The 22,584-nt window shown below is 44.6% G+C and overlaps 1 protein-coding gene across 5 annotated transcripts in view; it reads left to right on the top strand.

Moving 5' to 3' along the window:
• The window catches only part of ACBD4 (acyl-CoA binding domain containing 4), a 42,608-nt gene extending 20,434 nt beyond the window's left edge, over window positions 1-22,174 (top strand). Inside the window, exons 7-11 of one of the 5 annotated variants that reach the window (XR_004536718.1) lie at window positions 1,015-1,100; window positions 11,248-11,431; window positions 12,104-12,282; window positions 15,670-15,857; window positions 21,227-21,273. Coding sequence is in view for 4 of the 5 variants with exons in the window: in XM_033917510.1 (XP_033773401.1) it covers window positions 1,015-1,100; window positions 11,248-11,431; window positions 15,670-15,857; window positions 21,227-21,280; window positions 21,885-21,995 (623 nt within the window). In the remaining variant the exon portion in view is untranslated. Of the gene's footprint in view, window positions 1-1,014; window positions 1,101-11,247; window positions 11,432-12,103; window positions 12,283-15,669; window positions 15,858-21,226; window positions 21,281-21,884 lie in introns of those variants that run through there. The other 4 variants (XM_033917510.1, XM_033917512.1, XM_033917511.1 and 1 more) reach the window with 4 other exon arrangements.
• Window positions 22,175-22,584: the final 410 nt, after the last annotated feature.

Here is a 22,584-nt window from a genome sequence, read left to right as displayed (position 1 = left end):
TGCTATACTTTCTCAGAAAAATCCCCTAAGGCACATGCTAACTGATATATGACCGCAATATATCTTAATACTGTCACGCCCATGCGTTAAGGGCGTTAATGCCCTTTAGATAATATGCCCCTTAAATTGAGTTACTACAGGCATGAACTTAAGCCAAATGAATACATAGTAATTCTTAGACAGAAGTATGGAAACAGAGAAAATGAGAACAGATAAAGACCATATGGCCTTGCAAGTCTGCCCACACATGGTATCTACTATCCCTTCCTCTCTCTTAGAGATCCTATGTACTTGTTTCACGCTTTCTCAAATTCAGATACAGTTGTCCTCCACCAGGAGGCCATTCCATACATCTACCACCCTTTTGTGAAGAAGTATTTAGATTACTGTCTGTTCCCTTTCACCTTCATTCTGCCTCTTTCATTTCAGAACTTCCTTTCAATTGAAAGAGACTGACTTCCCGTGCATTTATTCTACATGGCTATTTAAATAGCTCTTTCATATCTCCATTCTCCTTTTCTTCCAGAATATAGATACTGAGGTTTTTAAGGGCCTCTTTACAAAGCCACGGTAATAATTCCTGCACGACAAATGCAACACAGCCCATTCAGTTCCTGTGGGCTGTGTCACATTTACTGCACCAGAACTCACTACCACGGCTTTGTAAAAGGGGCCCTAAGTCTGTATTCTGTATGATTTATGAAGAAGACTACTTTAGTAGCTGCTCTTTGAACTGACTCCATCCTGTTTATATCTTTTTGAAGGTGTGGTCTCTAGAATTGTACACAATATGAAGGCTTAAAAATAAATACCACTCATTTCATTTAAAATGAACATTTGCAGATCTATATGTATCCTAGTACTGGTGGAGCTGGATCTTGAATTTGCTTAGGAAGCCTATGTGGTGTTCCCAATATGTTAATACAATCTATAGCACTGGGAAACGAGTTGCTGGTTGGATGATCTTTGTAGCCTTTAGGACCCTCTTACTAAGCAGTGCTATTCCCATTCCAGGAGAAGGAACAGAGTATAGCCAGGTGACTAGTGATTCAGAAAGTGAAGTGTTCTGCGACTCTCTGGATCAGCTGGAGCTGAGTCAGGTGAGTGACTGCTTTTCAATTCATTCCTGGAGAGAGAAATGTTCTGAGATTTTATAACCCACCTAGTCTTCAAGAGTTTAAAGCAGCTTGACATAAGAAGGATCAGCTGAATCAGTTGTGAACCACAAGCAATTCTATACAGAATATGCATGAGATTTATGTACATGCACTGCTTTCAATGCATATTCATTGGGGAAATCCTGAAAAACCGACTGGATTGCGGCCCTCAAGGAGGGACTTTGAGATCCCTGATATAGTCTATTCTACAATTAGATGCTTATGCATTCTGGAGTCAGTTATGCACATTACAATCCTGTTCCTACTGGGGTTTCCATACAGTATGACAACCAAAGAAAAAGAGCAGTGGTGCACGACAGAAGAATAAGATGCTTACAACTAAGACATCACAATACCAATCCATACAATACAGAAACCCCCTCCCCCCAGTTCTATGCATATCACTGAAAACTAGCAAGAAGTTGTGGGTAACCAAGCAATGCAGGGCTTCCAACAATGGAGCAGTCTTGGCAGTTAAAAGTATACAGTCTTGGCAGTTAAAAGTATACAGTGAGCTGCCGCTAGGCTACAGAAAGAAGAGGTATAGCTGGACAGGGGAGCAGGGAAGGGATAAGGGGTACTGCTGGACAGGGGAGGAGGGAAGCGGTACTGCTGGACATGGGGGGAGGTAAAAGGAAGGGAGAAGGGATACTGCTGGACAAGTGGAGCAGGAAAGGAGTTTTGCTTGGCAAGGGGGAAGTAAAAGGAAGGGAGAAGAGGTGTGCTGCTGGACCTGGCAGAAAGAGAGGGAAAGAAAGGGTGCTACATACTGGAGGGGAAGGTGAGATGGTGCAAAGGGAGAGAGCATGTTGGGTTGGGGAGGCGGGAAGGAGGAATGCCACTGAGGAAAGAGGCAAGGACAGAGAGAGAAAACATGCAGGAGGCAGAAAGTGTTGGACTCGTGGAGAGGCAAGATGAATAGGGAGGACAGAAAGGAGGGAAGGAGAAATGTTACACTGGAGAAGGGAGAGAGGGCAGAGAGTGAAAAGTTGAATTCATGGAGGGAGAGAGAGAGAGATGTTTGATTGAGGGAAGGAGGACCAGAGGAGAAGCATGCAGGAGGAAGAGAGAAAAAAAATGTTGGACTGGTGGAAAGGATGGAGAAATATTGGACTGGGAGGGGGGTCAGAAAGGAGGAAGGGAAGGGAGATGGACTGCAGGGGGTAGAAAGGAGGAAGGGAAAGAAAAATGTTAAACGCGGGGTGGGGGAAAGAGAGAGATAGGAAGGGAAGGGAAGACATGGAAACAGATTTTGAGAAGAAAGCAGAAAAATGGAAAAATTGAATGTTAAATTAATTCCGAAGATGGAGAGAAAACCAGTCAATGGACAAGAAGGCCCTGGAAACAGTTAAAAGTACAGAAAAATAAAGTCACCAGACAACAAAGGTTTTTATTTTCAATATAATGATTGAAATATGTCAGTTTTGAGAAAGGAAAGATGTTAAACTTCAACTGTGAGGGCCGCAGAAAAAAATAGTTAATGTCTTATTAAAGAAATGACAATTTTGCATGAGGTAAAAACTCTTTATAGTTTATCTTTCCTTTAACAGTTAAAGGAAAGATTTATAAACTGTAAAGAGTTTTACCTCATGCAAAATTGTCATTTCTTTAATAAGACATTTTTCTGTGACCCTCCAAGTACCTACAAATCCAAAATGTGTCCCTGCAAAGGGTTTGAGTTTGCGTCAACTGGTCTATAGTAACCATCAGGATTTTCTTTAGATGTGATGAAGCATCTTTTTTATTCTATTATGCTTTGGTCTTTCCCTGATCTATTACTTATGTTTCACCACATAGCATTGATGTTATATGAGGATACCCTAGATCAATGTTTTTCAACCTTTTTACACCCGTGGACCAGCAGAAATAAAATAATTATTTTGTGGACTGGCAAACTACTAGGACTAAAATTTAAAAACCCCGTTTCCGCCCCATCTCCGCGAGCTCGATCCCCGCAAATCATCTGATCCCATCCGCACAAGCCTCCAATAATCTATCCCATACAAACCACCATAAAACTACTAGGAATGACAATAGACAGATGCTGTACCATGCAACCACAAATAAATAAAACAATACAGAAATCCTTCGCAGTCATGAGAAACCTGAGACAAGTCCGGAAATTCTTTGAAAGAACACAATTCAGCTCATAGTGAAATCCCTAATCCTAGGAATGCTAGACTACTGCAACATCCTCTACCTCCCATGCCCCGCTACTATGACCAAGTAACTACGAACAATCCATAACACAGCTCTGAGACTCATCTATTCACTGAGGAAATATGACCATATCACAGAAGCTTACATCAACTCACATTGGCTACCAATCCAAGAAAGAATACCATTTAAATTCTACTGCATGTTATTTAAAACTCTAAACGGAGACAGCTCATACTACCTGAACATCCGACTCATCCAAGCATCCTCAACCAGACATAGAAAAACGCATCCCCTTTCACCCCCCCCCCCGATCAAAGAAGTAAAACGGACAACATTATACGATGGCCTCCTAGCCACTCAAGCCGCAAAACTAGATAACCAGATCTCCAACCTTCTGATAACCACCCCAAACTATAAGATATTCAGAAAAGAAATAAAAACTATACTCTTCAAGAAATTCCTGAAACAGCCCTAACTTCACTTACTCCGCCACTCCCCCCTCCCGGCACACTGAAACTACCTGATCTTCTCTATACAACCTGAGACATGACAAATGTTCTTCCTTTGTTACCCTCCATTCTTATATATCTACCTACTCTACACCACTTTTTACCACTTGACAAATGACCTTACTACTTACAACTCTAGTAACGACAAATGATCTACTCTTCACAACTCTAGAAATGACAATTGTTCTTCCATTATAACCCCCATTAATAAATCTTATGTAATCCGCCTTGAACCGCAAGGTAATGGCGGAATAGAAATCTCTAATGTAATGTAATATTGAATGTATTTTATTAAAGTATAAAAAGAAACAATATTCTGTACAATTGTCATTTTATAAATACAAATAATAGAGCAAGGATCAACATAACCCCTGTCTCCCCTCCCCTTCACATATATCCCCTCTACTATCAAGAAAACTGAACAAGCCAAATACTGTAATTACAGAATGCTACACAGAAATATCATGCTAACAGTATACTGAAGTCACACATGACAGGAATAGTGTTAGGGGAGTGCAACTAGGGCAACTGCCCCCTGGTCAGAGAGTACCCTAAGCCAGCTGGAAGTTAAAGAAGCACTGCCTGGCTTTGCAGTCCCCAGTTATGTCTAACACCAGCTCTAGCAGGATATATATTTCAAATCTGAGATATTCTAATCACAAAATAGAAATAAAATTATTTTTTTCTACCTTTTAGTCGTCTCTGATTTCTGCTTTCATCTTCTTTTCACTCTCTTCCTTCCAGCGTCTGCCCTCTGTCTCTTCAATCCAGCATCTGCCCCTTCCATCCACTGTCTGCCCTCTCCCCCTTCCATATGGTATCTGTCTTCTTTTTATGCCCCTCTCCCCTTTGCATCCAGCCTGTGCCCCTTCTCTCCTTTTTACATGATTCATTCCAGCTTCACTGCTCTTCATTTTTATCTCTCAGATCTAGCATCGTTGTTCCTCTCTGCTTATTTCTATGTTGACCCCCTACCCATCATCAATCTCTCTACTTTCTCATGCCTGTCTCTCCCCTTCCCCTCCTCTAATCTCCCTGCCAGCTGTTTCCTTCCTTTTTTACTTCTCCCTTTCCTCCTCCTCCTGTCCAGCAGTAACTTTCTTCCCTTCCTCCGATCCCTGCAGCATCTCTCCTTCTCCTTCCCTCCAGGTCCAGTAGCAGCTGTCCCTTTTTTTCTCTTGCCCAGCAGTTTCCCAGACTTCTTTCCCTCCTCCCCTCCCAGCAGCATCTCTCCTTCTCCCTCTCCAGGTCCAGTAGCAGCTGTCCCTTTTTTTCTCTTTCCCAGAAGCTTCCCAGCCTCCAACAGCGCATCGATTCAGGAAGGCAGCGCCGCCTCTGAGGAAAGAGGAAGTTGCATCATCAGAGGCGGCCGCGACTCAGGAAAAGCCCCAAGGCTGCCTTTGTGAATCGCTGTACTAGTAAGTAAGGAGAGCTGCAGAGAGGGGAGAAAGCTGCTGTCGGAGCTTCCCCATGATCTCTCCGGCCCAGCACGGACCAGATGAAATATCTCATCGATCTTGCCGGCTCTGCGCGGACCAGCAGGAAATTGAAGTTAATCAATCTCATCGGCCCTGCGCGGACCAGCAGAAGTTTCCTGCGGACCAACACCGGTCCACGGACCGGCGGTTGAAGAACAGTGCTCTAGATCACAGATGTTGAACTCAAGGCCCGCAGGGCAAATCTGGCCTGCCCGGTCATTTTATGCGGCTCATTCATATCTTAATCTATGTTTCTATGTATTTTATTAAAGTATAAAAAGAAATAATATTCTGTACAATTGTCATTTTATAAATACAAATATACAGAGCAAGGACCAACAAAATCTGTCTCCCCTCCCCTTCACATATATCCCCTCTACTATCAAGAAAACTGAACAAGCCAAATAATTACAGAATGCTACACAGAAATATCATGCTAATAGTATACTGAAGTCACACATGACAGGAATAGTGTTAAGGGAGTGCCCCATGTCAGAAAGAGCCCTAAGCCAGCTGGAAGCTAAAGAAGCACTTCTTGGGCTTTGCAGTCCCCAGTTATGTCTCTAGCAGGATATATATTTCAAATCTGATATATTCTAATGACAAAATAGAAATAAAATTATTTTTTTCTACCTTTTGTTGTCTCTAGTTTCTGCTTTCATCTTCTTTTCACTCTTTTCCTTCCAGCGTCTGCCCTGTCTCTTCAATCCAGTATCTGCCCATTCCATCCACGGTCTGCCCCTTCCAGAAACTGTCTGCCTCCTCCTGCCATCTCTCCTCTAGACCCCCCCTCCCCTTTGGTCTTGCGTCTATCATCTTCCCTCTGTTCCCTCATGGGCTGGCATCTTTCTCCTTTCATCTCTCTTTCCCTCCCTCCTGTGGTTTTTAGCATCTCTCTTTTCTCATTTTCTCCGCTCAGATCTGATATCTCTGTCTCCATCCCCGTTCTCTGGCATCTCTCTCCTCTCTCTCTTCCCTTTCCTTTTCTTCTCTGGTCTTCCTTCTTTATTTTCTGCCTCCGTCTAAATTAAATTCGTTCTTACTATGCAGTCCTCAGTTTCCCTCTTTTCATTGTGTCAACCCACAGCATGCCACCCCTTTCCTTCACCCCTCCACTATCTTCTTCCCCCATCCAACATATATCCTTTTTCTTTATCCCTAATTTCGTCCAGCAGACGCTGCAGGATCAAGAAGCAACTGATAATGTGGAAACCATGTGGTCAAACCTGAAATTGACCCTACACGAGGCAACTATCCGCTACATAAAATTGGTACATAAACAACAAAGACACAAAAAACCCCAATGGTTCACTGAAGAGGTCTCGTACCTCGTCAGGGAGAAAAAAAGAGCATTTCTTTCATACAAACGCACGGGAACAGATGAAGCTAACATTGAATATAGGAACAGGTCTGCAGCAGTCAAAACAGCAGTCAGGGAGGCCAAGCTCGCAGTGGAAGAAACTCTAGCAAAGAACATTAAGAAAGGGGACAAATCCTTCTTCAGGTACATTAGTGACAAGAAAAAAAACACAAACGGGATAGTACGCCTCAAAACTCTGGATGGGAATTACGTGGAAACAGATCCCGATAAAGCCAAACTACTGAATGAATACTTCTGCTCGGTTTTTACCTGCGAGGCTCCAGGGAATGGGCCACATCTGGAAGCAACGTCAAGCGTGGAAGACCCATTTCAGAATTTTGAGTTCACACCAGCTGATGTCTACAGAGAATTGTCAAGACTCCAGGTGAGCAAAGCCATGGGTCCAGACGAATTGCACCCAAGAGTGCTCAGAGAGCTGTGCGAGGTCCTGGCGGAACCATTAGCCATGCTCTTCAATCTCTCCCTAGAGAAGGGGAGAGTCCCCCTGGATTGGAAAACAGCGAACGTTGTTCCTCTGCATAAAAAGGGATGTAGGGCAGAGGCAGCAAATTACCGACCAGTGAGTCTCACATCGATCGTATGTAAACTCATGGAAACACTAATTAAACGTAAGTTGGACACTATCTTGGATGAGGGGAATCTTAGGGATCCTAGTCAACATGGATTCACTAAGGGTAGGTCGTGTCAATCCAACCTCATCAGCTTCTTTGATTGGGTAACAGGAAAGTTGGACTCAGGAGAGTCTCTGGACATAGTATATTTGGATTTCAGCAAAGCTTTTGACAGCGTCCCACACCGCAGGTTACTAAACAAGATGAAATCAATGGGGTTGGGTGAGACGATAACTGCATGGGTCATTGATTGGCTGAGTGGTAGACTTCAGAGGGTGATGGTCAATGGTACCCTCTCTGAAACATCAGAGGTGACCAGCGGAGTGCCACAGGGCTCGGTCCTGGGTCCTCTCATTTTTAATATATTCATAAGGGACTTGACACGAGGGCTGCAGGGCAAAGTGACATTATTTGCCGACGACGCAAAACTGTGCAACATAGTAAGTGATGGCGTCTTACATGATAGTATGACACAGGACCTTCGTACGTTGGAAATCTGGTCCTCGACATGGCAGTTAGGCTTCAATGCTACGAAGTGTAAGGTCATGCACCTCGGTAGCAGAAATCCGTGCAGAACTTACACCTTAAATGGAGTAACATTAGCTAGAACCTCAGTAGAAAGAGATTTGGGAGTAGTCATCAGTGCAGACATGAAGGCTGCCAAGCAGGTAGAGAAGGCCACATCCAAGGCAAGGCAAATGATGGGATGTATCAATAGAAGTTTCGTCAGTCGGAAACCAGGAGTCATAATGCCGCTGTACAAGACCATGGTGAGACCTCATCTGGAATACTGTGTGCAATTCTGGAGACCACATTACCGTAAGGACGTGCTTAGAGTCGAGTCGGTTCAGAGGATGGCCACTAGGACGATCTTGGGATTCAAGGGTCTCTCGTACGAAGAGAGACTGAGCAGACTGCGGCTCTACACTCTTGAGGAGCGCAGGGAGAGGGGGGACATGATTGAGACATTTAAATACATCACAGGACGTGTCGAGGTGGAAGATGACATCCTCTTCCCCAGGGGACCCTCGACCACAAGAGGGCATCCGCTTAAACTTAAAGGGGGGAAATTTAGGGGTGACACCAGGAAGTATTTTTTCACGGAAAGGGTGGTAGATCACTGGAATAAGCTTCCGGTGCAGGTAGTCAAGGCCACAGGGGTGCTTGACTTTAAGAGCAAATGGGACATGTACGTGGGATCCCTACGTAAGACGATTCACTAGCATCTAGACTTATTGGGGTGGGTCAGTAGAGTGGGCAGACTTGATGGGCTATGGCCCTTTTCTGCCGTCATCTTTCTATGTTTCTATGTTTCTCCACTTCCATTCAGCATTTGCTCCCCCTTCTCTCCACTTCCATCATCTGCCCTCTTCTCTCAATCTCTCCATCCACCACAGACCCATCTCTCTCCCTTCTATCCAATTTTGGCAACAAGATGGGCAATGCCACCGCCCCTCCCCCCCACGATGACACTTAAGATCAGTAACCCCCCCCCCCCCCAGCACTCAAGTTTGGCAACGGGCCTCCTCTTCCCCGGGCATCAACAGCACTTCAGATCGGCAAAGCAGTGCTCAGTCCAAAGCTTCCCTCTGACTCGGAACTGCCTGGGCGGAAACAGGAAGCTGCATCAGAGGAGAAGCTTTGGGCTGAGCACCGCGTTGAGCCTTCACTTGTAACTTCCTAGGATGTAGCCCCTAAGTCGTATCAGAAACACAGATGGGATAGTATGCCTTAGGAAACCTGACGGGAACTATGTAGAATCGGATTCCGATAAAGTCAAACTTTTAAATGAATACTTTTGCTCAGTCTTCACTTGCGAGGCGCCGGGATCCAGCCCTCAGCTGCAGACAAGGGAAAGCTCGGAAGACCCGTTTCGAAACTTTGAGTTTACGCCCAGCAGTATCTACTTCGAGCTATCAAATCTCAAGGTTAACAAACTGCACCCCAGGGTGCTCAGGGAGTTAAGTGACATCTTGGCAGAACCATTATCCGCGCTCTTCAATCTTTCTCTAAGTACAGGAAGAGTCCCATTGGACTGAAAAACAGCTAACATCATTCCACTCCACAAAAAAGGATGCAGGACGGAGGCTGTGAACTACAGACTGGCGAGTCTTGCATCGATAGTGAGCAAACTTATGGAAACTCTAATCAAACGCAAATTGGATATGATCCTGAACGAGGAGAATCTATGAGTTCCCCATCAACGTGGATTTACAAAGGGAAGGTCCTGCCAATCCAATCTGATCAGCTTCTTTGACTGGGTTACAAGGAAGCTGGATATTGGGGAGTCCCTAGACATCGTATACTTGGACTTCAGTAAAGCATTTGATAGCGTCCCACACCACAGGTTACTGAGCAAGATGAGTTTGATGGGATTAGGTGACACATTAACTGCATGTGTTAAGGACTGGCTCAGCGGCAGAACTCAGAGGGTGGTGGTAAACAGCACCCCCTCCGAAACAGCGGAGGTGATCAGTGGAGTGCCGCAGGGCTCGGTCCTGGGCCCGATCCTATTCAACATCTTCGTAAGAGACTTGGCTAAGGGGCTTCGAGGCAAAATTACGTTATTCACTGATGACGCCAAACTATGCAACGTAGTAGGCAAGAGCACAACAGACCAAAGCACAGTGCCTAACAAAAGCTCAATGCCCGACAGTATGACGCAAGACCTATTCCTATTGGAGCATTGGTCCAGGACTTGGCAACTAAGTTTCAATGCCAAAAAATGCAAGGTCATACTGCTTGGCAGCAAAAATCCATGCCAGACTTACTCCCTAAATGGAGAGATCCTAGCAAGGACTGTAGCAGAACGTGACTTGGGGGTAATCATTAGTGAAGACTGCCAATCAAGTGGAGAAAGCTTCATCCAAGGCTAGATAAATCATAGGTTGTATCTGCAGAAGTTTCGTCAGCCGGAAGCCCGAGGTCATAATGCCGTTGTACAGATCCATGGTGAGACCCCATCTGGAATATTGTGTACAATTCTGGAGGCCACATTACCGCAAAGATGTGCTGAGAGTTGAGTCGGTTCAGCGAATGGCCACCCGGATGGTCTCAGGACTCAAGGATCTCCCATATGAGGAACGGCTGGATAAGTTGCAGCTATACTCACTCGAAGAACACAGAGAGAGGGGAGACATGATTGAGGCGGGCAAATATGTCACGGGCCGTATCGAAGTGGAAGAAAATATCTTTTTTTTTCTCAGGGGGCCCACAGCAACGAGAGGGCATCCGCTGAAACTCAGGGGTGGGAAATTTCATGGGGACACCAGAAAATATTTCTTCACCGAAAGAGTGATTGATCGTTGGAATGATCTTCCACTGCAGGTAGTTGAGGCCAGCAGCGTGCCAGATTTTAAGAAAAAATGGGATTGGCACGTGGGATCTCTTCATAGAGGTAGATAAGAGTGGGTCATTGGTGTGGGCAGACTAGATGGGCCATGGCCCTTTTCTGCCATCAGTTTCTATGTTTCCCATCTGGACCAGTGCCAGTCCTCATCATGGACCAGAGACTGGAGAATATGGTACACATGCCCTTCGCTGCCTTCCCCAGTACAGCCGGCAGCTGTTGACATATGATAACTGGGATTCCCTCCCCTTAAAAAAACCTATGAGGGTTGCCTCTATGGCATCCCTTGTAAGTCCAACTTGGCAATCAAACTCTAGATCACCCTTGCATTGTCAATGAGCCACTGAACTGGCCTTCAACATGTTGATTCTGACTTTGGAATCTGTCATAAATGCATTTCTTGAAACTGCATATTTGCATGTCTTGACTAAATTGTAAGTGCCATCAAACAGGACTGTACAGCTAATAGTGCTCTAGCAGCTCTATGTAATTCTAGTTAGTTATGATGGCTGTAGAAGGAATGTATGGCAGTTTATTAGTTAGTAATATACTTGCTATCATGGTTTCTTTTTTTTCATTTTGCATGGTGCTTTCTGAGATAGAATCAACTGCTGACCGATTCTTACAGCTCCCAGTGCAGTGCTCAGAATGGACCCCAGTATGAAGTTGAAAGTTGGGAGGGATCATATATAAAGCTGAGAGCCAGAAAGGACAGATTAGTGGAGGAGGAGTGGAGCCCACACAATGAGATGGGCGATGGATTTCTGCACCCTGTGAATGTGAGAGGTATGCATTTAGACTCTCTTACTTTTTGCTTTTCTTTAATCCTGCTGATCAGTAGTTACGATGTTGTGCATTGCATCTTGGGTCCCATCATGTGCTGCTAATTTTAATGCTTGGGGGAAGGCACCGTTTCCTTTTATCTAGCTTGAACAAATAAGTGTTTGCATAAATCTACCTGAACTGATGGTGCCAGGTTTGAATCCAGTCTCTTTAGTCTGTTAATAAAATAGTACATGAAAGCATTTCTGCATCGGTTACGTTAAATGGCACTTGTTATAATTAGGGCTGTACACTGAACTGAAAGCAGGCTATTTCTTGCTGGTCCTGAAGCCTTTCTCTGTAGCATTAGAAACGGGAAATTCTTTCAGGTGAAACTTTCTATTTTTGATGCTACAGAGAGAGGCTTCATGCCCAGCAAGAAGCAGCCTGCCTTCAATGCAGTGGTGGGCAAAGCAAGTTCCCGGGGCCACGAGGGGAATGGTGAAGTATGAAGAGGTGCCCAGATTAAAAAGAGAGAGATGCAGTTTGCAAGCAAGGGGGGAGGATAAGATGGGGGTGCTCTCCAGAGATTTATCCTGAGGTGGAGGAGAAGAGAGGCAGAGAATGAGTTTCTGTGGAGGGGAGGAAAAGCCTGATCCAAGCCAACTCTTGATACTGATCTTTGTCTGAACACAGAAGCACGCACTTCCAGGCCAGAAGAAAGGCAGATTGGGAAAGATATTAGCCCCAGTGAGGAAGAGAAAGGCCAGCCTGAACTGACTGCCCAGGTTACTGCTGCCGTCCGCATGCTGCAGAATGACTTAAGTGATATATCCATCCGACTGTTCCACCTGGAAGCACTGACAGCTTCTCAGGTACATGGAATATGTTGCAAAAGAAGAATCCCTAGTTTGTGGTGCAGTTTGGTAAACAATTTCCATAGTGTGGGTAAACAGCAACCATTTTGGGGAAGTATCTCCAGTACAGAACTAAGGCCCCAAGGGGGAAAACACGCAGTGAACCGTTTTGTGAATCGGATTGGTTAGCAGCGATCGTCGCTAAATCTGTGAAAACAGATTACTATGTAACCTGTTTTCATAGGTTTAGCAACGATCACTGCTAACCAACCTGATTCACAAAATGGCCCACCATGTGTTTTCCCCCCTCGATCACCCATTTTCCTATCTGGCCATGCAAATTTGTAAAATCCCATGCAAAATAGCCAAGCGATTGATTCACTAACATTTACTTAGCTATTTTGCATCAGGTTTTACAATCCTAAAACCCGACTGCTGTAGACCTGTCTGTAACTGTGTTAACAACATGTCTGCCTGTTTTGTTCATTCATTTTTTTATGACACTAATATTTTGCATGTATTACACATGCAAAATATCTGCCCAATAAAAAATGAAAAAAGCTCCCCCCAACAAAGCGCCCGCTCCCTCCCTCCCCAAACAAATGGCAGGAGGGATGCCACTCTCTCCTGCCATCGCACACCCCCTCCCCCCCCCCGAGTGAACTGATATGGCAGGAGGGATGCCCACTCCCTCCTGCCGTCTGGGCCCCCCCTCCCGCCATCAGGTCAGGTCCCCCCATTGCCCTCCCCATACCTTTTAAGTTAGGAGCAGGAGGGAGTGCTCAGTCCCTCCTGCTCCTCCACCGGCCGCTGTCAGCAATGCGGGCCTTAGGCCCTTCCCTGGTGCATCATGTGATGCGTGGGGCGGTGCCTCAGGACTGCATTGCTGATGGCCGGCAGAGGAGCAGGAGGAGCCCGAGGCTCCTGAGCTAATCGGGGCCTTAGGCCCCTCCCCGTGCATCACATGATATACCGAGTTGTGGCCTAAGGCCTGCATTGCTGACAGCCGAAGGAGGAGCAGGAGGGACTGAGCACCCCTCCTGCTCCCGACTTAAAGGGATGGTGGGGGGCCCGACGGCATGAAGGAGTGGGCTTCCCTCCTGCCATATCAGTTTGCATGGGGGAGGGTGCCATGGCAGGAGGGAGTGGACATCGCTCCTACCATATCAGTTCGCGTGCGAGGAGAGGGAATTGGCATCCCTCTTGCAATTTTTTTTTGGTTCGGGGAGGGAGAAGGTACTTTGTCAGGGGTGGGGGGGGGGCTTTTTTTATTGGTCAGATATTTTATATGTTTAATATATGCAAAATATCTGTGCCATTAAAAAAAATGAAAAGAACCCCCCCTCCCCCCCGCATTAGCCCTGACAGCAATAACAGGAGGCTGCTTCTCCTGTCACTACTGTCGGGGCTCTGCACCAACTCAATCGCTCACTGAGCAATTAAGTTGGTGAATTTGCATGTAAACTTGATAGTGACTCAATCTCTGTTTGAAAATTGGCCAGAGAATCGTCCAACAGCGATTGAGTCGCTATCTCTTTAGTGAATCTGGACCTATGGCACAAAGGTGGGGAAATGTCAGCTGCTACTGACAGCAGCACTGTATTAAACAGATCACCAAAAGGTGCAATGTTTACCAAGGCTTACTGATTTTTGTCAATGCCTGTCTGGCCTAAGGATTAAATTCTAAGACAATTGCTAGAATTTTGCTTACTCCCATTCCAAAGAATGCAGAAGCGGATTTATCTTCTGTCAAACTTTATGGCTAGTATTTCCTGGACTGCTAAATTTGCAGTCACTATTAAGTTCTTTGATTATCTTGACTCTTCTCTGTATTTACGCTCTTTACAACATGGCTTTCACTCAAAGCACAGAGACTCTTATTCAAATTAGTAAAAGAGGTTAAGAAATTTCTGGCATCAGGTAAAAATGTAGTCTTATTGCAGTTCATACTGTATATCTGCAACATTTGATTCTATATAGATCATTCTTTTGTTAGGTTGAGCGAGATGGGGATTGCTGGCAAGGTGCTCAGCTGGTTTGAAGCTTTTTCTAAAGAAAAAAAAGCAGTGGGGAAAAAAATGAGGAAAAAAAATCTTTTTTTGGCCAACTAATTGTGGAATGTCCCAGGGCTCTCTGCTGTCCCCACAATTATTTAACATCTATGTGATGCAGGGTTCCACATTAGGAGTCACTGGCCAGGAAAAGGATCTAAGTGTCATCGTTGAGGATACATTGAGACCCTCAGCTCAATGTGTAGCGGTGGCTAAGAAAGCAAATAGAATGTTAGGAAAGGAATGGAAAACAAAAATGAAAATGTTATAATTCCCTTGTATCGCTCTATGGTATTGCCTCACCTCGAATGCGGTGTGGAATTCTGGTCACTGTATCTCAAAAAAGATGTAGTGGAATTAGAAAAGGTACAGAGAAGGGTGATGAAAATGATAAAAGAGATGGGGCAACTTCCTATGAGGAAAGGCTAAAGCGGCTAGAGCTCTTCAGCTTGGAGAAGAGACGGCTCAGGAGTGATACGATAGAGATCTATAAAATACTGAGGAGTGGACAGGGTAGATATGAATTGTTTGTTTACTTTTTCTAAAAATACTAGGATTAGGGGGCATGCAATGAAGTTACTAAGTAGTAGACTGGAGAAAACATTTCTTCACACAAAGTATAATTAAACTCCGGAATTCGTTGCTGGAGAATGTGCTGAAATAGCTTAGCAGGGTTTTAAAAAGTTTTCCTAATTTAGGAATATTGAGATGGCCTGGGGAAATCCACTGCTTATTTCTGTAATAAGCAGCATAAAATATATTTTACCACTTGGGATCTAGCTAGGTACTTGGGACCAGGGTGGACCATTGTTGGAAATGGGATGCTGGGCTTGATAGACCTTCTGTCTGTCCCAATATGGCAATTACCGCCCTGTTTCCAACCTTCCCTTCATCTCCAAACTACTGGAGAAGATAGTGCTCCACCAACTGCAACCTTTCATTGAACAACAAGAAGCTCTATTTCCACTCCAGTCAGGTTTCCGAACAGGCCATAGTACAGAATCTGTCCTCTTTGACATTGATGACAGTTGGTCAATGCTGGATAAAGGAAATGTTGCCTTACTGGTCCGGTTTGACCTTAGTGCCGCCTTCGACACTATAGATCATCAACTTCTACTAGGAATCAAGAACTCGACACTGCAATGGTTCACCTCCTTCCTGGATCAAAGAACACAGTCCTTGCTTCTAGGGACAGCTAAATCAAACCCCAAATCAATTAAATAAGGAGTTCCCCGAGGTGCCGTGCTGTCCCCTCTCCTCTTCAATCTGTATATCAGGCCAGTTATCAACATTGCACACAAATACATTAAGAGTCACTCCTATGCTGATGACCTTCAACTATTGCTCCCCCTAGGTGACGATTGGCCAACCCAACTCACTAACCTCCTACACTGCCTCTCTGACAAGAAAAACTGGATGACAGCCAATAAATTCCAGCTGAATGCCTCAAAGACTGAACTACTCTGGATCAGGAAAAAGAACACTACTTTCACCCATCCGACACTATCCTGGGAATCCACCCCATTAATAGCAAGAGACCAGGTACAAAGTCTTGGAATTATATTGGATGGCCACCTGTCCCTCTCCACCCACGTCTCGCAGGTAGTTTCCACTTTTACTACCTACGCCAACTGCGAAGGATCAAGCCCTACCTCCCAGAAACAGACTTAGCCCAACTGCTATATGCCCACATACTCTCTAGACTAGACTACTACAACTCCCTATTCAATGGCATCACTGCAAGATATCTAAAACGCCTCCAAAAAGTCCAGAGCTCATCAATTCAACTCCTATACAACCTCAGCTACCGTGACCCCATTACTCCAGCGCGTTGTGCAGCCCACTGGTTACCAGTCAAAAAGTGATGCATCTTCAAAGCCCTGGTTATGGCCCACAAGAGATTCCACCAAAAAACTCCAGCCTACATAGCATCCAGGCTACGCCTATACGCCTCTAACCACCCCCTCCACTCCAAAGCAGAACAAAGACTCAGCATTCCCACAGAGAGATCCCGCCGATTGAGTACGGTGTGTAAACAATCCTACAACCATTTCCTACCTCAGCTATGGAACCCACTAGACTCACCAATGACCTTCCATAGAGCAGTAAAGACCTTCCTCTTCCGCCAATTGGGCCATCAATGACTGCTTCCTCAATATATTTCTCCAAGTACTCTTCACTATGACCAGTCTGGTCTCTAGAATAAGCACTGTGATTGTCTACTGTAACCTATTTGTTGTCATGACTAGTCTGTCTTCAAACGATTGTGAATATCAATTTGTAATCCGTTCTGAGCTTCTGGGATAGATTCACAAGAACATTTAAGTCTGTTAGGTAAATTATTGGCAGATTAGGATATCTCTTTATTGTCATATGCAGATGACATTTTCATTCTTAGTCTGATCCAAGTGTGTTTTTTTTCTGGACAATCTTACAAATGAAGCAATACATTACCGTAGTGGACAATTGGACAAATGCCAGTTTTCTGAAGTTAAACAATTAAACAAAATTAAACAAAAATGAGACCAAATTACTTTAGGGCTCCTTTTACAAAGCTGTGGTAGAGTTTTCTACCATGGGCCAGCGAAGTACAATATATACTCAAATATAAGTCGAGACACCCATTTCCCCCCACAAATAGGAGGAAAAATGGTTGACTCGAATATAAGACGGGGGCTTAATATTCAAGTGCCCCGCCCTGCCAGGCTCTCCACCCAGCGCCCCCTCCCTCTCGCTTCCCTGCCAGCTCTGCACCCAGCTCCCCTCACTGCCCTGTAGCATCTCCCTCTTGATGCCTTGCAGGCCTCCACCGTGCCTACCGCAGGACCTGGTGGTCCAGGATATGAAGTATCCTCCCCCAACCAAATCCAAACCCCCCACCCCACCCCACCCCCATGCATCCCCCTCCAACTCCTCGGTGGACATCTACACCTCCCTCCCACCTCCCCCACGCACCTTTCGGGTCCCATGTGACCAGCCGGAACATGGGGCAGGAGCGATCTTCGTGCTTCCATCATTTTTCCTAAGTTTATGCTCCCTCCCTCTCAATTCTCACGCCCTTCTCTCTTTCTCCTTTCTGGGCCGCAGGTGTTTACCTTTTTCCTACTCCTTCCTCCGTCTTGCAGCGTTCATTCAAAGCCGCGGGCAGCGGCTCCCATGCGTCTCCCGCGGCTTATCTGGAAGCGTTCCCTCTGATGTCACAACATCAGAGGGAACGCTTCCAGGTCAGCCGTAGGAGGCATGTAGGAGCTGCTGCCCGCGGCTTTGAGTGAACGCTGCAAGACGGAGGAGGGAGCCGGCAAGACGTTAAACAGCTAGGGGCGGCAGAAGGAAAACACCACATTGTCCTTGAGCGCGAGTGGGGCCGCACAAAATTCTTCATCTGGCTGCGGGTTGGACACCCCTGGTCTAGACAGTTTGAGTTCTTACTCAAGCCATTTTAGTTCCATACTTGGACTATACTAGCTGTACTGTTCTTTCATTGAAATTGTGCAGAATACAACAGCTATAGCTGTTGGCTCAGCTAATTTTTTCCTTAGGGAAATTTAGCAAGGTCCCTCCACTTTTGAATAAATTAAATTGGTTAAGGGTGGAATCGTGCCTTCATTTTTAAAACTTTTATTTAAATTCTTTATTTGTAATAAGAAACAATACACGCAATCATCATTACAGCAAAAAACAGAGGTACACGACAGAATAACCCTCAAACCTAACAATGAACCAAAACACCCTTCAATACACTACTAAAATATCCCCGCTACCCAGTAACAGCAGGCAAATAGCCTCAAAAGTGCCTTAATTTTAAAATAGCATGTACGGTAAACAATAATTTTTATAGTTTGAATTCAGAAAATGTACAATTTAAAGTTGTTTCCTGCACATAGATGTACACTTCTCCCTCCCTATTTGCGGGGGTTAGGGGCAGAGCCGGCCCGCGAATAGGGAAAATTCTCAAATAACTTTTGGGCCAGCTGTGATCAATCGGACCTTACCTGGTGGTCTAGATGGAGCTATGGGACCAGTTTGTCAGCCTACTTTCTTTCAGGGTGCAGTCTCCTGTTTTTCCATCAAGGCACATTCTACCAGGAGTGTGGCTTCTTCGTGGGCCGAAGCTAGATCTGTCTCTACATGGTCTTCTCTTCACACATTTGCCAAGTTCTACAGAGTGGACATGGCAGCAAGACAGGACTCCGCTTTTGGGTCCACGGTCTTAAGGATTGGCACAGCAAGCCCACCCTAGGTTTTTGGAGGACTGCTTTTGTACATCCCTACTGTCTAGAACAGGGGTGTCCAATGTCGGTCCTCGAGGGCCGCAATCCAGTCGGGTTTTCAGGATTTCCCCAATGAATATGCATGAGATCTATGTGCATTCACTGCTTTCAATGCATATTTATTGGGGAAATCCTGAAAACCCGACTGGATTGCGGCCCTCGAGGACCGACATTGGACACCCCTGGTCTAGAATGTCTCACGTATTACACTGAAAAAAAAATTATTTTTTTAGCAACTTTCCAGACCGGCATAGGTTAATCTTACAAGCAGGTTATATCTGATCATGACCAGCAGGTGGAGACTGAGACAAAACTTTGGAATAGTACATATCAGGTATCTCCCCCCTAATTACCTCAATCTTCTCTCAATCTCCTGCAGGTGTTGGTGAGCTGTACCCATTAGTGCTGCCCCATTCAGGAAAAAAAATTTCGATTCGATTCAGCCTATTGAATCGCATTTTCGATTCGATTTTCCTGCCCAATTGGGTGTGTTTTTCAAACATCCTGGTGGGTTTATTTTATAGCCTCTTCACCCCCTTTATAGACTCTTCACCCACTTTGCCCTCTCCTATCCACACTGGTGATGTGGTGTAAACAAAATAAACAAAAAATACTTTTCCTCTCTCTGTTAAATCCTAGCTCACGTTCGTGGTTTAACACCAACTTTGGCAGGGTACATATTTCAAATCTGACATGTTGTAATCACAAAACAGAAAATAAAATAATTTTTTCTACCTTTTGCTGTCTGGTCATTATTCAAATCATGTTGGTCCCAGGCTTTTGTTGTCTTCTGATAACTCACTTGCTAGGGACTCCTTTCTTCTTTCTCCGGGCTAACTATCCATCTTCCATCTGTGTCCTCCCTTTATATTTCCCTTCCTTTCCCCTGGTCTGGCATCTGTCTCCTTCCCTCCCCCCCCATGCCCTGACATCTCTCCCTCTATGGTCTAGTATCACCTTTCCTTTTCATTTACTTAAATTGTTATAATTGCTAATTTTCCTTCTATGCAATAGTGGAGGGGTGAAGGAAAGGGGTGACAAGCTGTGTGTAGACACAGTGAAAAGAAGGAAACTGAGGACTGAATAATAAGAAAGAATTTAATTTAGAAGGAGGCAGACAATAGAGAAGGAAGACCAGAGAAAAGGAAAGGGGAGAGAGAGATGCCAAAGAACGGGGAAGGAGACAGGGTTCACTTCAAATGCACCTGCCTAGCCTTTAAGATCCTTCACGGCATCCTCCCTCCCCTAATTCCTCTATCTTATAACTCCTCGAGCCCTGACTCCACCAAGTCTACCCATAAACTCAAACTATCCTTCCCCTTGCTACAAGGTATTCTCTATGCGGATAAACTGGGAAAATCTCTCCTCTTCAGAATCACAGGGCTTTGGAATAATCTTTCTGTCCTACTACGAAATCTGGACTCCTTCCAACTATTCCGCAAGCACCTGAAAACCTATCTTTTCACAAAAATGTAATGCTCTCCTCCCCCTTTACTCAACCCCAACCCCTTTATTTTATTTCCTTCCTATATTTAAGCTCTTGTAAACCATGCCGAGCTCTATAATTTATGGAGAGGATGCGGTATATAAACTTAAGGTTTAGTTTAGTTTAGCTAAAAACCACAGGGGGGAGGGAAGGAGAGATGGAAGGAGAAAGATGCCAGACCATGAGGGGATCAGAGGGAAGATGATGGATGCTAGACCAGAGGAGAGCGACGCGTCTGATAAAGGGGATGGAAAACCTTTCATACGCTGAGAGATTGGAGAAACTGGGAAGAGGAGATTTAGAGGGGATATGATAGAGACTTACAAGATCATGAACGGCAAAGAGAGAGTGGAGAGGGACAGATTCTTCAAACTTTTGAATAATAAAAGAACAAGAGGGCATTCAGAAAAGTTGAAAGGGGACAAATTCAAAACGAATGCTAGGAAGTTCTTCTTTACCCAACGTGTGGTGGACACCTGGAATGCGCTTCCAGAGAGCGTAATAGGGCAGAGTACGGTTCAAGAAAGGATTGGACAATTTCCTGCTGGAAAAGGGGTTAGTGGGGTATAGATAGAGGATTACTGCACAGGTCCTGGACCTGTTGGGCTGCCACGTGAGCAGACTGCTGGGCACGATGGACCTCAGGTCTGACCCAGCAGAGGCATTGCTTATGTTCTTAGGAGCAGGAGGTGAGATGGCAGGGGGGAGACAGTGGATGGAAGGAAGAGAATGACAAGACAATAAGGAAAGCAGAAACCACATGACAAAGGTAGAAAAAAATTATATATTTTTATTTTATTGCTTTTGATAAATGGTTAGAAATAGAAATGGTGATCCTTTTATTGGACTAATTTTAATACATTTTTTTTTACTAACTTTCAGAAACAGGTAAACAAATGGGGGTGTGACAGGGGGCGGGGTGGGGCTAGGGGCCCCAGTGTATTTGTGTGCCTAGGGGCCCTTGAAGAATTAATCCTGTCCTGTTCTCTTGTTGTGATTCACTCTGCATCCTTATGGTTAAAAGTGGAATGGACTACAATACCAGGCCAAAGAGGCCACTGTGTTAGGCCATGGGTTTGAATGTGGCTTCTAGATATGCATTAAAGATCACCTTTCAACAAGTCTGTAATATAAAATCTTCTTCTACCTTCTAGGCTCAGCTGGTTGATGGAGGTTCTTTACAACTGCATGATCCATCGACAAAAAAGGTATATTAGTCTCTCAAACCAGCAGACATATGTGCCTTTTTTAGCCTTGACTGGGCTATAGTATTTTGAACCTTGATTTACAACTAACTGCTGGTTATTTGCCTCCCATTTCATAGCCTCTTTGCCATTTAACTTTAGCCAATTCATTGTGGTGATAGTCCTCAGCTGGGAGACCTTGCACCAGAACAATGACTCCTAGAATTCTGCAGTTGTGGGCCCTGAATTTGGCCATTAGATAATGCTGTTGCACAATAGCTTAGGCACTTCGTCTTCTTCAGCCAGCCTAGGAAAGCAAGAGTCCAACCTGGAAAAATCTAAAAGCACTTACTACTAAACATGGAGTCCAGGGAGGTTAAGGGATTTATGAGGGTCACACATGAGCCTCTAGGTGTGTATAGTTAAGTGCAGCTTTGTCCTAAAATAATCTACTCATCCAGACTTAATTTTGTTGTCTATAAATTTTACAGAAATATAATTGAGTACTGAGTATCTTTTTGTTTTTAATTAAATGATAACTATATTTAAGGTTCATGCATTGTGGGGTTTTTTGTTATGTTTTAAATCTCTCACTCTAATTTACTGTTTTCCGTATCGTTTTTCTTAGGCAACATCATGGTGGCCCCCAAAAGCCTCGTATCATGCTTTCATATTTCTTCTCCTTTGGCCATTTTTTGTTCATTGGTTGATGAAGAAGTTTCAAAGGCATAAAAGGTGACTCCCAGTTTGTGCTGAGCTGCCAAAGGGTAGAGCTGAGACTCTGCATCTGGAAAGAAATGAGAATCGCCTGCGGACCTCTGTTTTCCCTCTGTGCAGTGCACATGAACAGAAAAGGAAAGAAACCGCAAAACTTGATCAATTCTCAAAGCATTCAGTCAACTCTGAAATCCTAATATAGCTCAAGGCTCACACAGATGTAATGTCTAATTTGGAAGAAAATAACTGGGAATGGGAAATGGAAAAAAATTGTTTAAAAAAACAAGTTAGGGCAAAAGAAACTTTTATAAATCAATTCAAAAGTGGTTGTTCTCTGATATCCTTTTAATTTGATGTTATGTTTGCAGTTACATGGCATAACAATATCACTGTAAACATTAGAAAGACATTCCACCCACCCCTGATATCCAGCACTAATGTGCTAGCCTCTAGCAGCAAAAGGTATAGCACACTGTTGAAAGAGCAGATGTAGGTGTCTTTCCAGCTCTTTCCAGATGTGTGCATTCTGGATCCTTCTTAGGCTTCACAATCACTGTAGTTAGCAAGTGGCCTAGAGACACTTGATTTGGTTTTATAGTATGGTCGCACTT

Source organism: Geotrypetes seraphini, chromosome 13, assembly GCF_902459505.1.
Source record: "Geotrypetes seraphini chromosome 13, aGeoSer1.1, whole genome shotgun sequence".
NCBI classification, from domain to species: domain Eukaryota; kingdom Metazoa; phylum Chordata; class Amphibia; order Gymnophiona; family Dermophiidae; genus Geotrypetes; species Geotrypetes seraphini.
The sequence above is the reverse complement of the archived record's forward strand: the minus strand, read 5'-3'. Positions and strand labels throughout refer to the sequence as shown.